Source organism: Heterodontus francisci, chromosome 10 (assembly GCF_036365525.1).
Source record: "Heterodontus francisci isolate sHetFra1 chromosome 10, sHetFra1.hap1, whole genome shotgun sequence".
Classification (NCBI taxonomy): domain Eukaryota; kingdom Metazoa; phylum Chordata; class Chondrichthyes; order Heterodontiformes; family Heterodontidae; genus Heterodontus; species Heterodontus francisci.
In genome coordinates, this window is record NC_090380.1 from 66,229,015 (window position 1) to 66,244,450 (window position 15,436).

The 15,436-nt window shown below is 45.4% G+C and overlaps 1 protein-coding gene across 5 annotated transcripts in view; it reads right to left on the reverse strand.

Moving 5' to 3' along the window:
• caska (calcium/calmodulin-dependent serine protein kinase a) overlaps positions 1 to 15,436 on the reverse strand; it is a 615,545-nt gene that overhangs the window by 40,718 nt on the left and 559,391 nt on the right. For all 5 annotated transcript variants that reach the window (XM_068040666.1, XM_068040667.1, XM_068040665.1 and 2 more), the window contains one exon: positions 7,711 to 7,779. In XM_068040666.1, the coding sequence (XP_067896767.1) occupies positions 7,711 to 7,779 (69 nt within the window). The remainder of the gene's footprint in view (positions 1 to 7,710; positions 7,780 to 15,436) is intronic.

Below are 15,436 nucleotides of genomic sequence, written 5' to 3' on the forward strand. Positions count from 1 at the left end.
CGGAAGTGAAAGGATGAAAAGATAAAATGCTGGAAATACTCAGTAGGTCAGGCAGCATCTGTGATGAGAAAAAGAGCGCTAATATTTCAGGTCATCCTGTTCTGATGGAAGGTCGTCAACCTGAAATTTTAACATTTTCTCTCTCCACTGATACTACCTGATCTAAGTGTTTCCAGCATTTTCTATTTTTATTTCAAATTTCCAAAATTAGCTATATTTTGCTTTTGCTTTAGAGGTGCATTAGAAAGATATATTTTACATTCTATTCAGCAGAGATTTGAAGATTTCCCATTGCTGATCTGTGGACCTGTGTGCTAACTTACCTGCTTGCTAATTTGGGCCAGATTCTTTTGTATCTTAAAACAAAAGCAAAATACTGCGGATGCTGGAAATCTGAAATAAAAACAGAAAGTGCTGGAAATACTCAGCAGGTCTGATGAAAGGTCACAGACCTGAAACGTTAACTCTGCTTCTCTCTCCACAGACGCTGCCAGACGTGCTGAGTATTTCCAGCACTTTGTTTTTATTTCTTCTGTATTTTGCCTCATTGTACCTTTTCCAGTTCAGCAGCCTTATTTGTTGACTCGTTAGATCATTTCAAAGGAGAAGTTCCAAGGCAAAAATATTTTTGGGTAACTGCAAAATGACAGTCCCGAATGCATACATTCTTCTGAACAAGTGATCTAACACAAATTACCACGGATTGTTGTGTGTGTTCGGTTGCTTAGAAGAGCATTTGATAAAGTAAGATTTTGGAATGAGCAAGACAAATAAAGTAGCATGACTTGATGTTAGAGAAAAATTCTAGATGAGCAACATATTTCTGAATGGTCTGATTTCAACATTTATATATCAATTATAAAGCATATATACTTCGTAATGATTTGACCAGTTATAAATACTTTGCTAATTCAATTATGCATGTTGACCATACCATTAGGGCGATCAGGAAAATTCACAATTATACATTGCAAGCCATCATCCAGTTGGCATTCCACATGGCATTATAACCAGTGTCAATTTCCATTTTTACGAGATGAGTTTCAAGGACTTTAATCTATATTTTGATAAGCCCATTCCTTGATTTTGTTTATTTACAATTAGGGTTAATGGCAACTGAATAAATCAGATTCCTTTTTGTTAGATTTTATTAAGGCATTTTCTGGGAGTTTGGCTACTATTTTGAGAACTCCATTTGTATACGACAACTTCAAAATAGGTCTTATTCTTTTTTAGATATTGTATGGGAGCTAGAAATTTCAAGAACCTTCTGATTAAAATCAGAATGTTTGTGCAAAGTACAGTGTTGAGGAACACAGAGTGTAGCATTTAAGCTCAAATTTGCAGCTGATGCCCGAGGGTTTCATTGAAAAGTTATCTCTATAGTAGCCTGTCTTTCTCTTTGAAGCGAACTACCCCTTTATTTGATGCATTTTTTATTTCAGATTTGTATTTTTAAAGAATACACTACTTTTACTATGGATGGTTGCCACTGGGCCAACCTGCAGTAACTGCGATAGTTTTGCCTCCCTAACACACTCCCAAAATATTGGGATCAGCATAATACCTCACCATTGCCAATTCACTCAGAAAAAATAAAATCCACTAAGGATCTTAACCTTTGAATCAGTCACAGTCTACATCATGGTTGCCCACCATATAGCCTGCGGGCCAGAATCTGGTCCTCCAAAGGTTTATATCCGGCCCGCGCTGGAAACTGCTGGAATGTCAAAGACCTTGGCGGGCAGCTATAGGTTTGTTAGGACTCCGCTTCCACACAAAATGGTTGTGCTCAGCGGAGGGTTGGCATTCAGAGCCTGCCTCTATTATCCACGTTTATGGTGAGTGCATAGACAGAAAATGGGGTATGAGGAGCGTTGAGCAAGAAGCGCGAAGGGTGCGAGGAGCAAGGAAGACACACAGAAAGAGAGTAGGGGGGAGAGAGAGAGAGACGGACAGACAAACAGAGCGCGCGCGGGGGGAGAGAGAGCGCGCGCAGGTGGGGGGAGGGAGAGCGCGCGGGGAGGGGGAGGGAGAGCGCGCGGGGAGGGGGAGGGAGAGCGCGCGGGGAGGGGGAGGGAGAGCGCGCGGGGAGGGGGAGGGAGAGCGTGCGGGGAGGGGGAGGGAGAGCGCGCGGGGCGGGGGAGGGAGAGCGCGCGGGGCGGGGGAGGGAGAGCGCGCGGGGAGGGGGAGGGTGAGCGCGCGGGGAGGGGGACGGAGAGCGCGCGGGGAGGGGGACGGTGAGCGCGCGGGGAGGGGGACGGAGAGCGTGCGGGGAGAGAGACGGAGAGTGCGCGGGGAGATCGAGAGGAGGGGATGGGGCAGAGCGAGAGGGGGGGGATGGGCGGAACTGAGGGGGGAGAGGTGGGTGAGAGGGTGGGGAGAGGGGGGAGAAGGGGGGGGGGGGGGAGAGAGGGAGAAAGAGATCTATCTATCCCAGCCTTAAATGTATTTAACGATGGATCATCCACAACCCTCTGGGGTAGAGAATTCCAAAGATTCACAACCCTTTGAGGGTAGTAATTTCTCCTCATCTCAGTCCTAAATGATTGGCCTCTTATCCTGAGACTGTGTCCCCGTGTTCTAGATTCCCTGACCAGTGGGAACAATCTCTCAGCTTCTACCCTATCAAGCCCGTTCAGAATCTAGTATATCTCAATTAGATCACCTCTCATTCTTCTAAACTCCAGAGAATATAGGCCCAATTTACTCAGCCTCTCATCATAGGACAACCCCCTCATCCCAGGGACCAATTTAGTAAATCTTCGCTGCACTGCCTCCAGTGCAAGTATATCCTTTCTTAAATGTGGAAATCAAAACTGCACACAGTATTCCAGGTGGGTCTCACCAAAGCCCCGTACAATTTTATTAAGACTTCTTTATTCCTGTACTCCAATCCCCTTGCCATAAAGGCCAACATGCTATTATTTGCCTTCTTAATAGCTTGCTGCACCTGCATTTAACTTTGTGCGTTCCTTGTACAAGTACCCCCAAGTCTCTCTGAACATCAACACTTACCAGTTTCACACCTTTTAAAAATATTCAGCTTTTTTATTTTTATGACCAAAGTGAACAACTTCACACTTCCCTACATTATACTCCATTTGCCATCTTGTTGCCCACTCACTTAACCCATCTATATCTCTTTGCAGCCTCTCTACATCCTCCCCACAGCTTACCTTTCCACCGAGCTTTGTATTATCAGCAAACTTAGATACATTACTCTTGGTCTTTTCATCCAAGTCATTAATATACAGTGTAAATAGCTGCGGCCCCAGCACTGATCCTTGCAGCACCCCACTATTCACTGCCTGCCAACTTGAAAATTTGCCCCATTTATGCACACTCTCTGCTTCCTGCCTGTTAACCAATCCTCTATCCATGCTAATATATTACCCCCCACACCATGAGCCCTTATCTTGCCTATTAATCTTTTATGTGGCACCTTATCGAATGCCTTTTGAAAATCCAGGTATACTACATCTACTGGTCCCCCTTCATCTACCCTACTGTTACATCCTCAAAAAACTCTAATAAATTTGTCTAACAGAATCTTCCTTTAGTAAAATCATGTTCTAATCATATTATGCTTTTCCAAGTGCAATGTTAAGACTTTTTGAATAGTAGTCTCCAGCATCTTCCTAACGACAAATGTTAGGCTAACTGGCCTGTTTTCTCTCTAACTCCTTTCTTGAAAATTGGCAATAACATTTGCCAACTTCCAATCTGATGGGACCATTCCTGAATCCAAGGAATTCCAGAAAATCATAGCCAGCGCATCTATTATCTCTGCAGCTATCTCTTTTAGAACCCTAGGATGCAGGCCATCTGGTTCCGGAGACTTGTCAGATTTTAGTTCCTCAAGTTTGTCCAATACTTTTTCTCGGCTGATATCAATATCCTTAATTTCCTCACTCTTTTTAGCCCCTAGGTTACGGCCTATTTCTGGTACGGAACTTGTGTCTTCCATTGTGAAGACAAACACTAAATATGCCTCTGCCCCTCATTCCCCATGATGAATTCTCCTTTTTCTGCTTCTAAGGCAGCAACATCCAGTTTAACTACTCTCTTCCTTTTTATGTACTTATAAATGAGTGAGAGGGGGAGAGGAGCGAGAGGTGCAGAAGAGGGGGTGAGGAGAGGGGAGGGAAAGAGACGACGGAGAAACAGAGGCAGAAGGGGAGAGACAGAGAGACAGATACAGAGACAGACGGGTGTGGGGGGGGGGGGGGGGGAAGGAGAGACAGATACAGAGACAGACGGGGCGGGGGGAGGGGAGGGAAGAGACAGAAACAGATGGGGGGAGGCGGGGAGAGACAGAGAGACAGATACAGAGACAGACGGGGCGGGGGGAGGGGAGGGAAGAGACAGAAACAGATGGGGGGAGGCGGGGGGGGGGGGGGGGGGGGAGAGAGGGAAAGAGACAGATACAGAGACAGACGGGGGAAGAGAGACAGACGGGGGAAGAGAGACAGACGGGGGAAGAGAGACAGACGGGGGAAGAGAGACAGACGGGGGAAGAGAGACAGACGGGGGAAGAGAGACAGACGGGGGAAGAGAGACAGACGGGGGAAGAGAGACAGACGGGGGAAGAGAGACAGACGGGGGAAGAGAGACAGACGGGGGAAGAGAGACAGACGGGGGAAGAGAGACAGACGGGGGAAAGAGAGACAGACGGGGGAAAGAGAGACAGACGGGGGAAAGAGAGACAGACGGGGGAAAGAGAGACAGACGGGGGAAGAGAGACAGACGGGGGAAGAGAGACAGACGGGGGAAGAGAGACAGACGGGGGAAGAGAGACAGACGGGGGAAGAGAGACAGACGGGGGAAGAGAGACAGACGGGGGAAGAGAGACAGACGGGGGAAGAGAGACAGACGGGGGAAGAGAGACAGACGGGGGAAGAGAGACAGACGGGGGAAGAGAGACAGACGGGGGAAGAGAGACAGACGGGGGAAGAGAGACAGACGGGGGAAGAGAGACAGACGGGGGAAGAGAGACAGACGGGGGAAGAGAGACAGACGGGGGAAGAGAGACAGACGGGGGAAGAGAGACAGACGGGGGAAGAGAGACAGACGGGGGAAGAGAGACAGACGGGGGAAGAGAGACAGACGGGGGAAGAGAGACAGACGGGGGAAGAGAGACAGACGGGGGAAGAGAGACAGACGGGGGAAGAGAGACAGACGGGGGAAGAGAGACAGACGGGGGAAGAGAGACAGACGGGGGAAGAGAGACAGACGGGGGAAGAGAGACAGACGGGGGAAGAGAGACAGACGGGGAAGAGAGACAGACGGGGGAAGAGAGACAGACGGGGGAAGAGAGACAGACGGGGGAAGAGAGACAGACGGGGGAAGAGACGGGGTCAGACGGGGGAAGAGACGGGGTCAGACGGGGGAAGAGACGGGGTCAGACGGGGGAAGAGACGGGGTCAGACGGGGGAAGAGACGGGGTCAGACGGGGGAAGAGACGGGGTCAGACGGGGGAAGAGACGGGGTCAGACGGGGGAAGAGACGGGGTCAGACGGGGGAAGAGACGGGGTCAGACGGGGGAAGAGACGGGGTCAGACGGGGGAAGAGACGGGGTCAGACGGGGGAAGAGACGGGGTCAGACGGGGGAAGAGACGGGGTCAGACGGGGGAAGAGACGGGGTCAGACGGGGGAAGAGACGGGGTCAGACGGGGGAAGAGACGGGGTCAGACGGGGGAAGAGACGGGGTCAGACGGGGGAAGAGACGGGGTCAGACGGGGGAAGAGACGGGGTCAGACGGGGGAAGAGACGGGGTCAGACGGGGGAAGAGACGGGGTCAGACGGGGGAAGAGACGGGGTCAGACGGGGGAAGAGACGGGGTCAGACGGGGGAAGAGACGGGGTCAGACGGGGGAAGAGACGGGGTCAGACGGGGGAAGAGACGGGGTCAGACGGGGGAAGAGACGGGGTCAGACGGGGGAAGAGACGGGGTCAGACGGGGGAAGAGACGGGGTCAGACGGGGGAAGAGACGGGGTCAGACGGGGGAAGAGACGGGGTCAGACGGGGGAAGAGACGGGGTCAGACGGGGGAAGAGACGGGGTCAGACGGGGAAGAGACGGGGTCAGACGGGGGAAGAGACGGGGTCAGACGGGGGAAGAGACGGGGTCAGACGGAGGAAGAGACGGGGTCAGAGACGGGGTCAGAGACGGGGTCAGAGACAGGGTCAGAGACAGGGTCAGAGACAGGGTCAGAGACAGGGTCAGAGACAGGGTCAGAGACAGGGTCAGACAGGGGAAGAGACAGGGTCAGACGGGGGAAGATGTCACTAAATCAGTGTTCAACATAGTGATGAGAAAGTAAGTCAATACATTGTCTTCTCATTTAAAGCTTCTTCACAAAAATGCACATTTGTTGTTTTGATTAATAGCAAGATAAATTTTTAATGCCTTTATCTTTCTGAAATTTTCTCACTGGCCCCCTTGTAGGACAAAAATTGTTATGTGGACCCCATGTGAAAAGGTTGGACCCCCTGGTCTAGATGGCCCTGGCAGAATTCTAGAACCTTTTTTACGGTTCAGTCTTACAAACAGGGTATATATTAGCTATTTTGAGACAGAAAAAAATTAATTTTCCTTATCCCTCTTTAAAATATGTATCTTTGTTGAAATTTCTGAGCTCATTATGGTATTAGTACAGGAGAACAGAATATCTTTTCCACTTTTCTAGTCCAATATCAGTACAAATCACTGCCCAATATAAAATGGCCCATGCAGAGTTTAGCTCCATGTATTCCAGCACATCAACATACTGTAACCCAAACTAAGAACACCTTTATTGCCTCCATATGAATTTTATTCTCTTTGCACATCACATACTCTTTTGGTCTCTCTGAATAAAATGGACATGTAGTATTGCACTGTGGTGAATTATGGGCACTTGTGTCATTCACCTGTACTCATGAAGAAATGGCTTGAGCTGAAGCAATTTTATTTCACACAGGCCCCCTAAATAAAGCAGACTCGTCTAAGTCGGATTCAAATGCAGGACATAGAGGTGAAAGAACACTGTGATGTCTCATGGTGAACGTAGTCTCCATTACTAGACACATATAACATAATACAGTTTATGCAATCTTACTAATTAGATAATTGCCAAAGTTCATCCTGTCTATATTGGAATGGCATCCATGTATTAAAATCCTTAGATTGCTCATGCGGTTATACCTCCCCAGCCCCTGCACTGTACATTGAAATCTATAGGTAATGCTGTAATGGTAATGTCGGTTATTCCCACTTGTTCCAGAGGAGACAGTGTAACCTTCCTCAGCCTGTTACAACAAACATAGCTAAAAGAAATACCATTTACTCTGGTTAACTTAGCAAAGCCACAGGAGATTTACTAGTATCATTATATGCAGTAAAAAATAGAAAAAAGTAATTAATCTGGATGGAAGGAATTCATGGAGTTCTATTCAGGTAAACATCTAGCCACTGAAACAATCCAAATTCACCTGTACTTCTATTCAGCAAAAAAAACTTTTTTTTTCCCATGTCATATTAGTAAAGAATGGACTGGATGGTGAGGTCCACTCATGTATTCCGTTATCTTTGTTGTAAAATTGGTGTGCATAGTGAACAGTACAGGCAACCTTCACAGAAAGCTTGAACAATCACCAGTCAGCAGGCAGTTAGTCATCAAAGTGGGGGAAGGTATATTAAAAAAAAAACATATTAAAAAAATTGTTACCTCACAGGAAGCAGATTGCATGCGATAACTTGGCACAATCTTGAAGGTGATACTTCCTCTCATTTCCCTCTGGAAGAGAGAAGTTAATTATCCATTAAAACCCAAGAGACTGGCATTTGAACATTATGTGCAAGATGAAACTACTAAGTTTTAGCAACCTAGAGTGTGCTGTACAGTTTCACAACAAGGTTTTATATTTTTACTAAGTCAATTTATTTGTTCAAAGGGTCATAATAAAGGCAGCATTTGACCAAGTTTGGAATTTTGTCCATTAGCAATTGAAGATTCTGCTAATGTGCTGCTTATATCTGTCTTCACATTTGATTTGCCAACAAAAATAACCAGTGGAGATATAGAGAGCTCAATAATCTTCTCCTGGTAAGTTCGGTCCAACCAATTAGCCTTTTGACTCATGAATGAGAAACAGATAGAAAATTATCATTTAATTGAAGTTAATTACTCTGCAATTTCTTTGTAATCTTCAGATGCTTATCCAATTCCCTTTTGTAAGCCACATTGAATTCCCCTTCACCACATTCTCAGGCAATGCATTCCAGATCCTAACTACTTGCTGCATAAAAATGTATTCTCATGTTGCCTTTGGTTCTTTTGCCATCGCTTTAACTCTGTGCCCTCTTGCTCTCGACTCTTCTGCCTAAGGGAACAGTTTCTCTCTATTTACTCTGTCCGACCCTTCATGACTTTGAAGACCACTATCAAATATCCTCTCAATCTTCTCTTCTCCATGAAGAACGATCCCAGCTTACCCAATTTATCTCTAACTGAAATTGCTCATCCCTGGAACTAGTCTCGTAAATCATTCCTGCACCCTCTCTAAAGCCTTCAGATCCTTCCTAAAGTGCGGTGCCGAGAATTAGACAAAATACTCCAGTTCAGGCTGTGTTTTATGAAGGTTCATCATAACTTCCTAGCTTTTGTACTCTGCGCATCTGAGGGGGGAGTTTGAATAGTCAGAGATTGTGGTCCATATCAGTACCAACGACATAGGCAGAAAGAGGGATGAGGTCCAGCAGGCAGATTTTAGGGAGCTAAGGAGACTTGTAAGCAGGCCCTCAAAGGTAGTAATTTCTGGATTACCCCATGTGCCATGCACTAGCGAATAGAGAAATAAGAGGATAGGGCAGATGAATGCGTGCATACAAACATACGAATTAGGATCAGGAGTAGGCCACTCGACCCCTCGAGCCTGCTCCGCCATTCAATAAGTTCATGGCTGAACTGATTACTCCACATTTCCACCTACTCCTGATAACCTTCCACCCCTTTGCTTATCAAGAATCTATCTACCTCTGCCTTAAAAATATTCAAAGACTCTGCTTCCACCGCCTTTTGTGGAAGAGAATTCCAAAGACTCATGACCCTCTGAGAGAAAAGATTTCTCCTCAGCTCTGTCTTAAATGGCTGACCCTTTATTTTTAAACAGTGACCCCTAGTTCGAAATTCTCCCACAAGGAATACCTCCTTTCCACATCCACCCTATCAAGACCCCTCAGGATCTTATATGTTTCAATCAAGGCGTCTCTTACTCTTCTAAATTCTTGTGGATATAAGACTAGCCTGTCCAATCTTTCCTCGTAAGACAGCCCACCCATTCCAGGTATTAGTCTCGTAAACCTTCTCTGTACTGCCTCTGACGCATTTACATTCTTCATTAAATAAGGAGACCAGTACTGTACACGGTACTCCAGACGCGGTCTCACCAATGCCCTGTATAGCTGAAGCATAACCTCCCTACTTTTGTATTCAATTCCCCTCGCGATAAACAATAACATTCTATTAGCTTTCCTTATTACATGCTGTACCTGCATACTAATCTTTTGCGATTCATGCACTTCTTTTTTTATTCTTCCTGCCAAAGTGGACAATTACACACTTTCCCACATTATACTCCATTGGCCAGGTCTTTGCCCACTCACTTAACCTAGCTATATCCCTTTGAAGCCTCCTTATGTCCTCTTCACAAGTTACTTTCCTACCTATCTTTGTGTCATCAGCAAATTTAGCAACCATTCATCTAAGTCATTTACATAAATTGTAAATGGTTGAAGCCCCAGCACAGATCCCTGTGGCACACCACTCGTTACATCTTGCCAACCAGAAAATGACCCATTTATGCCTACTCTCTGTTTTCTGTTAGCTAGCCAATCTTTTATCCATGACAATATGTTACCCCCTACACCATGAGCTTTTAGTTTCTGCAATAACCTTTAAGGTGGCACCTTATCAAATGCCTTCTGGAAATCTAAGTACAATACATCTACTGGTTCCCCTTTATCTACAGCACATGTAATTCCCTCAAAGAACTCCAATAAATTGGTTAAACATGATTTCCCTTTCATAAATCCATGTTGACTCTGCCCAATCCTACCAGCTATCACATCCTTTATAATAGATTTGAGTATTTTCCCTACTACTGATGTCAGGCTAACATGTCTGTAATTCCCCATTTTCTCTCTCCCTCCTTTCTTAAATAGTGGGGTTACATTTGCTACCTTCCAATCTTCAGGAATCACTCCAGAATCTATAGAATTTTCGAAGATGATCACCAACGCAACCACTACAGCCACCTCTTTCAACACTCTAGGATGTAGATCATTAGGTCCAGGATATTTATCAACTTTCAGTACCATTAATTTCTGCAGTACTACTTTTTTACTAAAACTAATTGCTTTCAGTTCCTCATTCTCTCTAGTTCGTTGGTTCTTTAGTATTTCTGGGAGGTTTTCTGTATCTTCCTGTGTGTAGACAGAGGCAAAGTATTAGTTCAGTTTCTCTGCCATTTCCTTATTCCCCATTATAAATTCCCCCGTCTCTGCCTGTAATGGGCCCACATTTGTCATTGCTAATCTTTTCCTTTTAATATAACCTACAGAAGAGTTACAGTCCGTTTTTATGTTTCTTGCTAGTTTACTTTCATATCAGTTCTTGGCTCTCCTTTGCTGAATTCTAAAATGCTCTCGTTCCTCCAGCTTACTACTTTTTTTGACAACTTTATAAGCTTCTTCCTTTGATCCAATATAATCTTTAACTTGTCTTGTTAGTCATGGTTGGATCACTTTTCCTTCTGGGTTTTCATGCCTCAAAGGAATGTAAATTTGTTGCAAACCATGTACTAATTCTTTAAATCCTAGCCATTGCCTGTTTACCATCATACCTTTTAATGTAGTTTCCCAATCTACCACAGTCAACTTGCTCCTCATACTTTCATAGTTTCCTTTGTTTAGATTGAAGACCCTAGTTTCGGGTTGAACTACTTCACAAACTTAAAGTAAAATTCTATCATATTATTGTTACGCTTGCCTAAAGGCTCCTTTACAACAAGATTATTAAGTAGCCCTTTCGCATTGCACAATACCAGATCTAAAATAGCCCGTTCTCTAGTTCTTTCCTCAACATAATGTTCTAGAAAACAATCTTACATACATTCCTGGAATTTGTCCTCCACAGCATTAGTGCTAATTAGGTTTACACAGTCTATATGTAGATTGAAGTTCCCCATGATTACTGTATTACCCTTGTTACATGCACATCTAATTTCCTGATTTATACCGTGCCCTACATTACCACTACTGTTTGGTGGCCTGTAAACAACTCCTACTAATGTTTGCTGCTCCTTGCTGTTTCTTAGCTCTATCCAAACTGATTCTACATCTTGATCCTTCAATCTAGGGTCTTCTCTCACTAATGTACTGATCTCATCCTTTATTTACAGCACTATCCCACCTCCTTTTCGCCTATCCTTCCTAACTGTCAAATACCCTTGAACATTCAGTTCCCAGCCTTGGTCACCCTGCAGCCACATCTCCATAATGGCAATTAGATCATGCCTGTTTGCTTCTATTTGTGGTGTCAATTCATCTACCTTGTTGTGAATGCTGCATGCATTCAGATAGAGTGCCTTTAATTCTGTCTTTTTATTATTTTCCCAACTTCTAGCCTTATCTGCTGGCACACTTTTAAGTTTGTACGCTCTGTCCCTTCCTGTCACACTCTGATTATTATTACCCTTATTGCTATTGCCTTCTCTTCTCTCTTTAAATTATCACATCTTCCCTCACTTGATCCCTCATCTCCACTATTTAGTTTAAATATCTACCGCCCTAGTTATACGACTCACCAGAACATTGGTCCCAGCGCAACTCAGGTGAAGACCGTCCCAATGGTACAGCTCCCACTTTCCCCATTACTGGTGACAGTGCCCCATGAATCGAAACCCATTTCTCCCACACCAGTCTTTGAGCCACGCATTTAATGCCTTCCTCCTCCAGGCCAATTGAGGCCCTTATGTGGCCAATCAATGGCCACTTAAGGGCCTCTTCCCGCCTCCACTTCAATTCTGAGCAGGATGGAGGGGCCTGCCGCTGCGTGGCAATGCTGACAGGCAAGACCTGGTGTCCTCCTAACGGAGTCGTGGAGGAGGGTCCCTCCTTCCGGGTCAATCCAGGGCCCCCAGAGGGCCCCCTGGTAGCAATGGCCGCCACCCTGGAAAGACAGCCCCCGCCCTCACTAACTTCCCCCGGCCCCCCAACCTGTTGACAGGGCCTGCCTGGTCCCGGCGACCCCACTTACTGTCCGAGGATCTCCGATGTCCTCACTACTGCAGGGCTTCCTGCAGTACTGGCAGTGGCCACTGCTCTAGGTGGCACTGCCGGTGCTGGAGAGCTGCAGCCCTCCAATTGGCTGGCAGCTCTGAAGGCTGGAGCTTGTGCCTTAAAGGGGCAGTAACCCCAACAGTGAATTGCCTGCCCGCCACTAAATTGCAATGGGAGTCCAATGGAGGACCAAGGTGGGTTCTCCCACCCTGCCTTCCGGCCTGCCACTGAGACCAACCCCCAATCGCCGGAATAAAATTCGGCCCAAGGGATTGTGGAAGGACAGGGAAGGAAAGAAAGGAAGAGGGTAATACAGTGTTGAAGACAGAAGATATCCTGCAGTGGTCAGGATGGTGTCTATTTGGTTATTGTTAAGAAACAATAGAGATGCCATTACACTACTGGGGTACTCTACAGGCTACCAACTAGCGGAAAAGACACAGAGGAGCGAATTTGCAGGGAAATTATGGTGAGGTGCAAAACTACAGAGTAGTGATATTGGGGGACTTTAATTATCCAAATATAAACAGGGATAGTAATAGTGTAAAGGGCACAGAGGGAGCAGAATTTCTGAAGTGTGTTCAGGATAATTTTCTTGATCAGTACAATTCCAATCCAGTGAGAAAGCAGGCATTGCTGGATCTGGTTCTGGGGAATGAAGTGGATCAAGTATCAGTCGGGAACAGTAATCATAGTATCATAAAGTTTAGGTTTGCTATGGAAAAAGACAAGAAGCAATCTAGAGTAAAAATACTTAATTGGAGGAGGGCCAATTTCAGTGGGTTGAGAACTGATCTGTCCCAGGTAAACTGGAATGAAAGACTGGCAGGCAAAACTGTAACGGTACAATGGGTTGCCCTTAAAGAGGAGATGGTTCAGGTATAGTCGCGGTACATTCCCAAGAGGAGGGAAAGGTAGGGCAACAAAAGCCAGAGCTCCCTGGATGTTGAAACAGATACAGAGTAAGATGAAGCAGAAAAAGGGTGTGTATGACAGATGTCAGGTTGATAATATAAGTGAGAATCAGGCTGACTATAGAAAGTTCAGAGGAGCAGTGAAAAAGGAAATAAGAGAGCCAAAGAGAGAGTATGAGAAGAGACTGGCAATGAACAAAGGAATTCAAAAGTCTTCTATAGGCAAATAAACAGTAAAACAGTAGTAAGAGGAGGAATGGGGCTGATTAGGGACCAAAAAGGGGATCTATGCACGGAAGCAGAGGGCATGGCTGAGGTACTAAACAGGTACTTTGCATTTGTCTTTACCAATGAAGAAGATGCTGCCAAAGTCATAGTGAGGAGGAGCTAACTGAGACACTGGATGCGCCAGAAACTGATAAAGAGAAGCTATAAGTCACCAGGACTGGAACAAATGCATCCGAAGATGCTAAGGGAGGTACGGGGGGAAATTGCAGAAGTACTGGCCATAATCATCCAATTCCCCCTTACTTATTGGGGTGGTGCCAGAGGACTGGAGAATTGCAAATGTTACACCCGAGTTCAAAAAAGGGTGTAAGGATAAACCCACTAACTACAGGCCAGTCAGTTTAATCTTGGTGGTGGAAAAGCTTTCAGAAACGATAATCCGGGACAAAATCAACAGTCACTTGGACAAAGATGGATTAATTATGGAAAGCCAGCACAGATTTGTTAATGGTAAATAGCAATTAACTAACTTCACAGAATCACAGAATTGTTACAGTCCAGAAGGAAGCCATTTGGCCCATCATGTTCGCACTGGCTCTCCGAAAGACGAATTCACGAAGTGCCATTCCCCCTCCTCACCGTAATTATGCACATTCTTCGTTTTCATATGAGTGTCTAATTCCCTTTTGAATGCTTCAATTAAACCTGCCTCACCACACTCTCAGGCAGCGTATTCCAGACCTTAACCACTTGCTGCATGAAAAAGTTTTTCCTCATGTTGCTTTTGCTTCTCTTACCCATTACTTTAAATCTGTTCCCTCTCATTAGCAATCCTCTCACGAGTGGGAACAGTTTCTCCCTATCTACTCTGTCCAGACCCCTCATGATTTTGAATACCTCTATCAAATCACCTCTCAACCTTCTCTTCTCCAAGGAAAACAGTCCTAACTTCTCCAATCTATCTTCATAACTGAAGCTCCTCATCCCTGGGACCATTTTCGTGAATCTTTTCTGTACTCTCTCCAATGCCCTCACATCTTTCCTAAAGTGCGGTGCCCAGAACTGGACGTAATACTCCAGCTGAGGCTGAACTAGTGTCTTATATAAGTTCAACATATCTTAGTTGCTCTTGTATCTATGCTCCTATTAATAAAGCCCAGCCCAGGATACTGTATGCTTTATTAACAGCTCTCTCAACTGGTCCTGCCACCTTCAATGACTTATGCACATATACACCCAGGTCTCTCTGCTCCTGCACCCACTTTAGAATTGTACCCTTTATTTTATATTGTCTCTCCATGTTCTTCCTACCAAAATTAATTACTTCACATTTCTCTGCATTTGCCACCTGTCTGCCCATTCCACCAACTTGTCTATGTCCTTTTGAACACGATCCTCCTCACAGTTCACAATGCTTCCAAGTTTTGTATCATCCACAAACATTGAAATTGTGCCCTGTACACCAAGGTCTAGGTCATTAATATACATCAGGAAAAGCAAGGGTCCCAACACTGATCCCTGGGGAACTCCACTACAAATCCTCCTCCAGCCTGAAAAACATTCACTAACCACTACTCTTTGTTTCCTGTCACTCCGCCAATTCCGTATCCATGTTGCTACCATCCCTTTTATCCCATGAACTATAACTTTGCTCACAGATTTGTTGTGTGGCACTGTATCAAACGCCTTTTGAAAGTCCATGAACACCACATCAACTGCATTGCCCTCATCAACCCTCTCCGTTACCCCTTCAAAAAAGTTCAGCAAGTTCGTTAAACATGATTTTCATTGAAGAAATCCATGCTAGCTTTCTTTAATTAACCCGCATTTGTCCATGTGACATAAGAACATAAGAAATAGGAGCAGGAGTAGGCCATTCAGCTCTCTGAGCCCGCTCCACCATTCAATGAGATCATGGCTGATCTTCTACTGCACTATCCTCATATCCCTTGATGTTTTTAATTTGTAGAA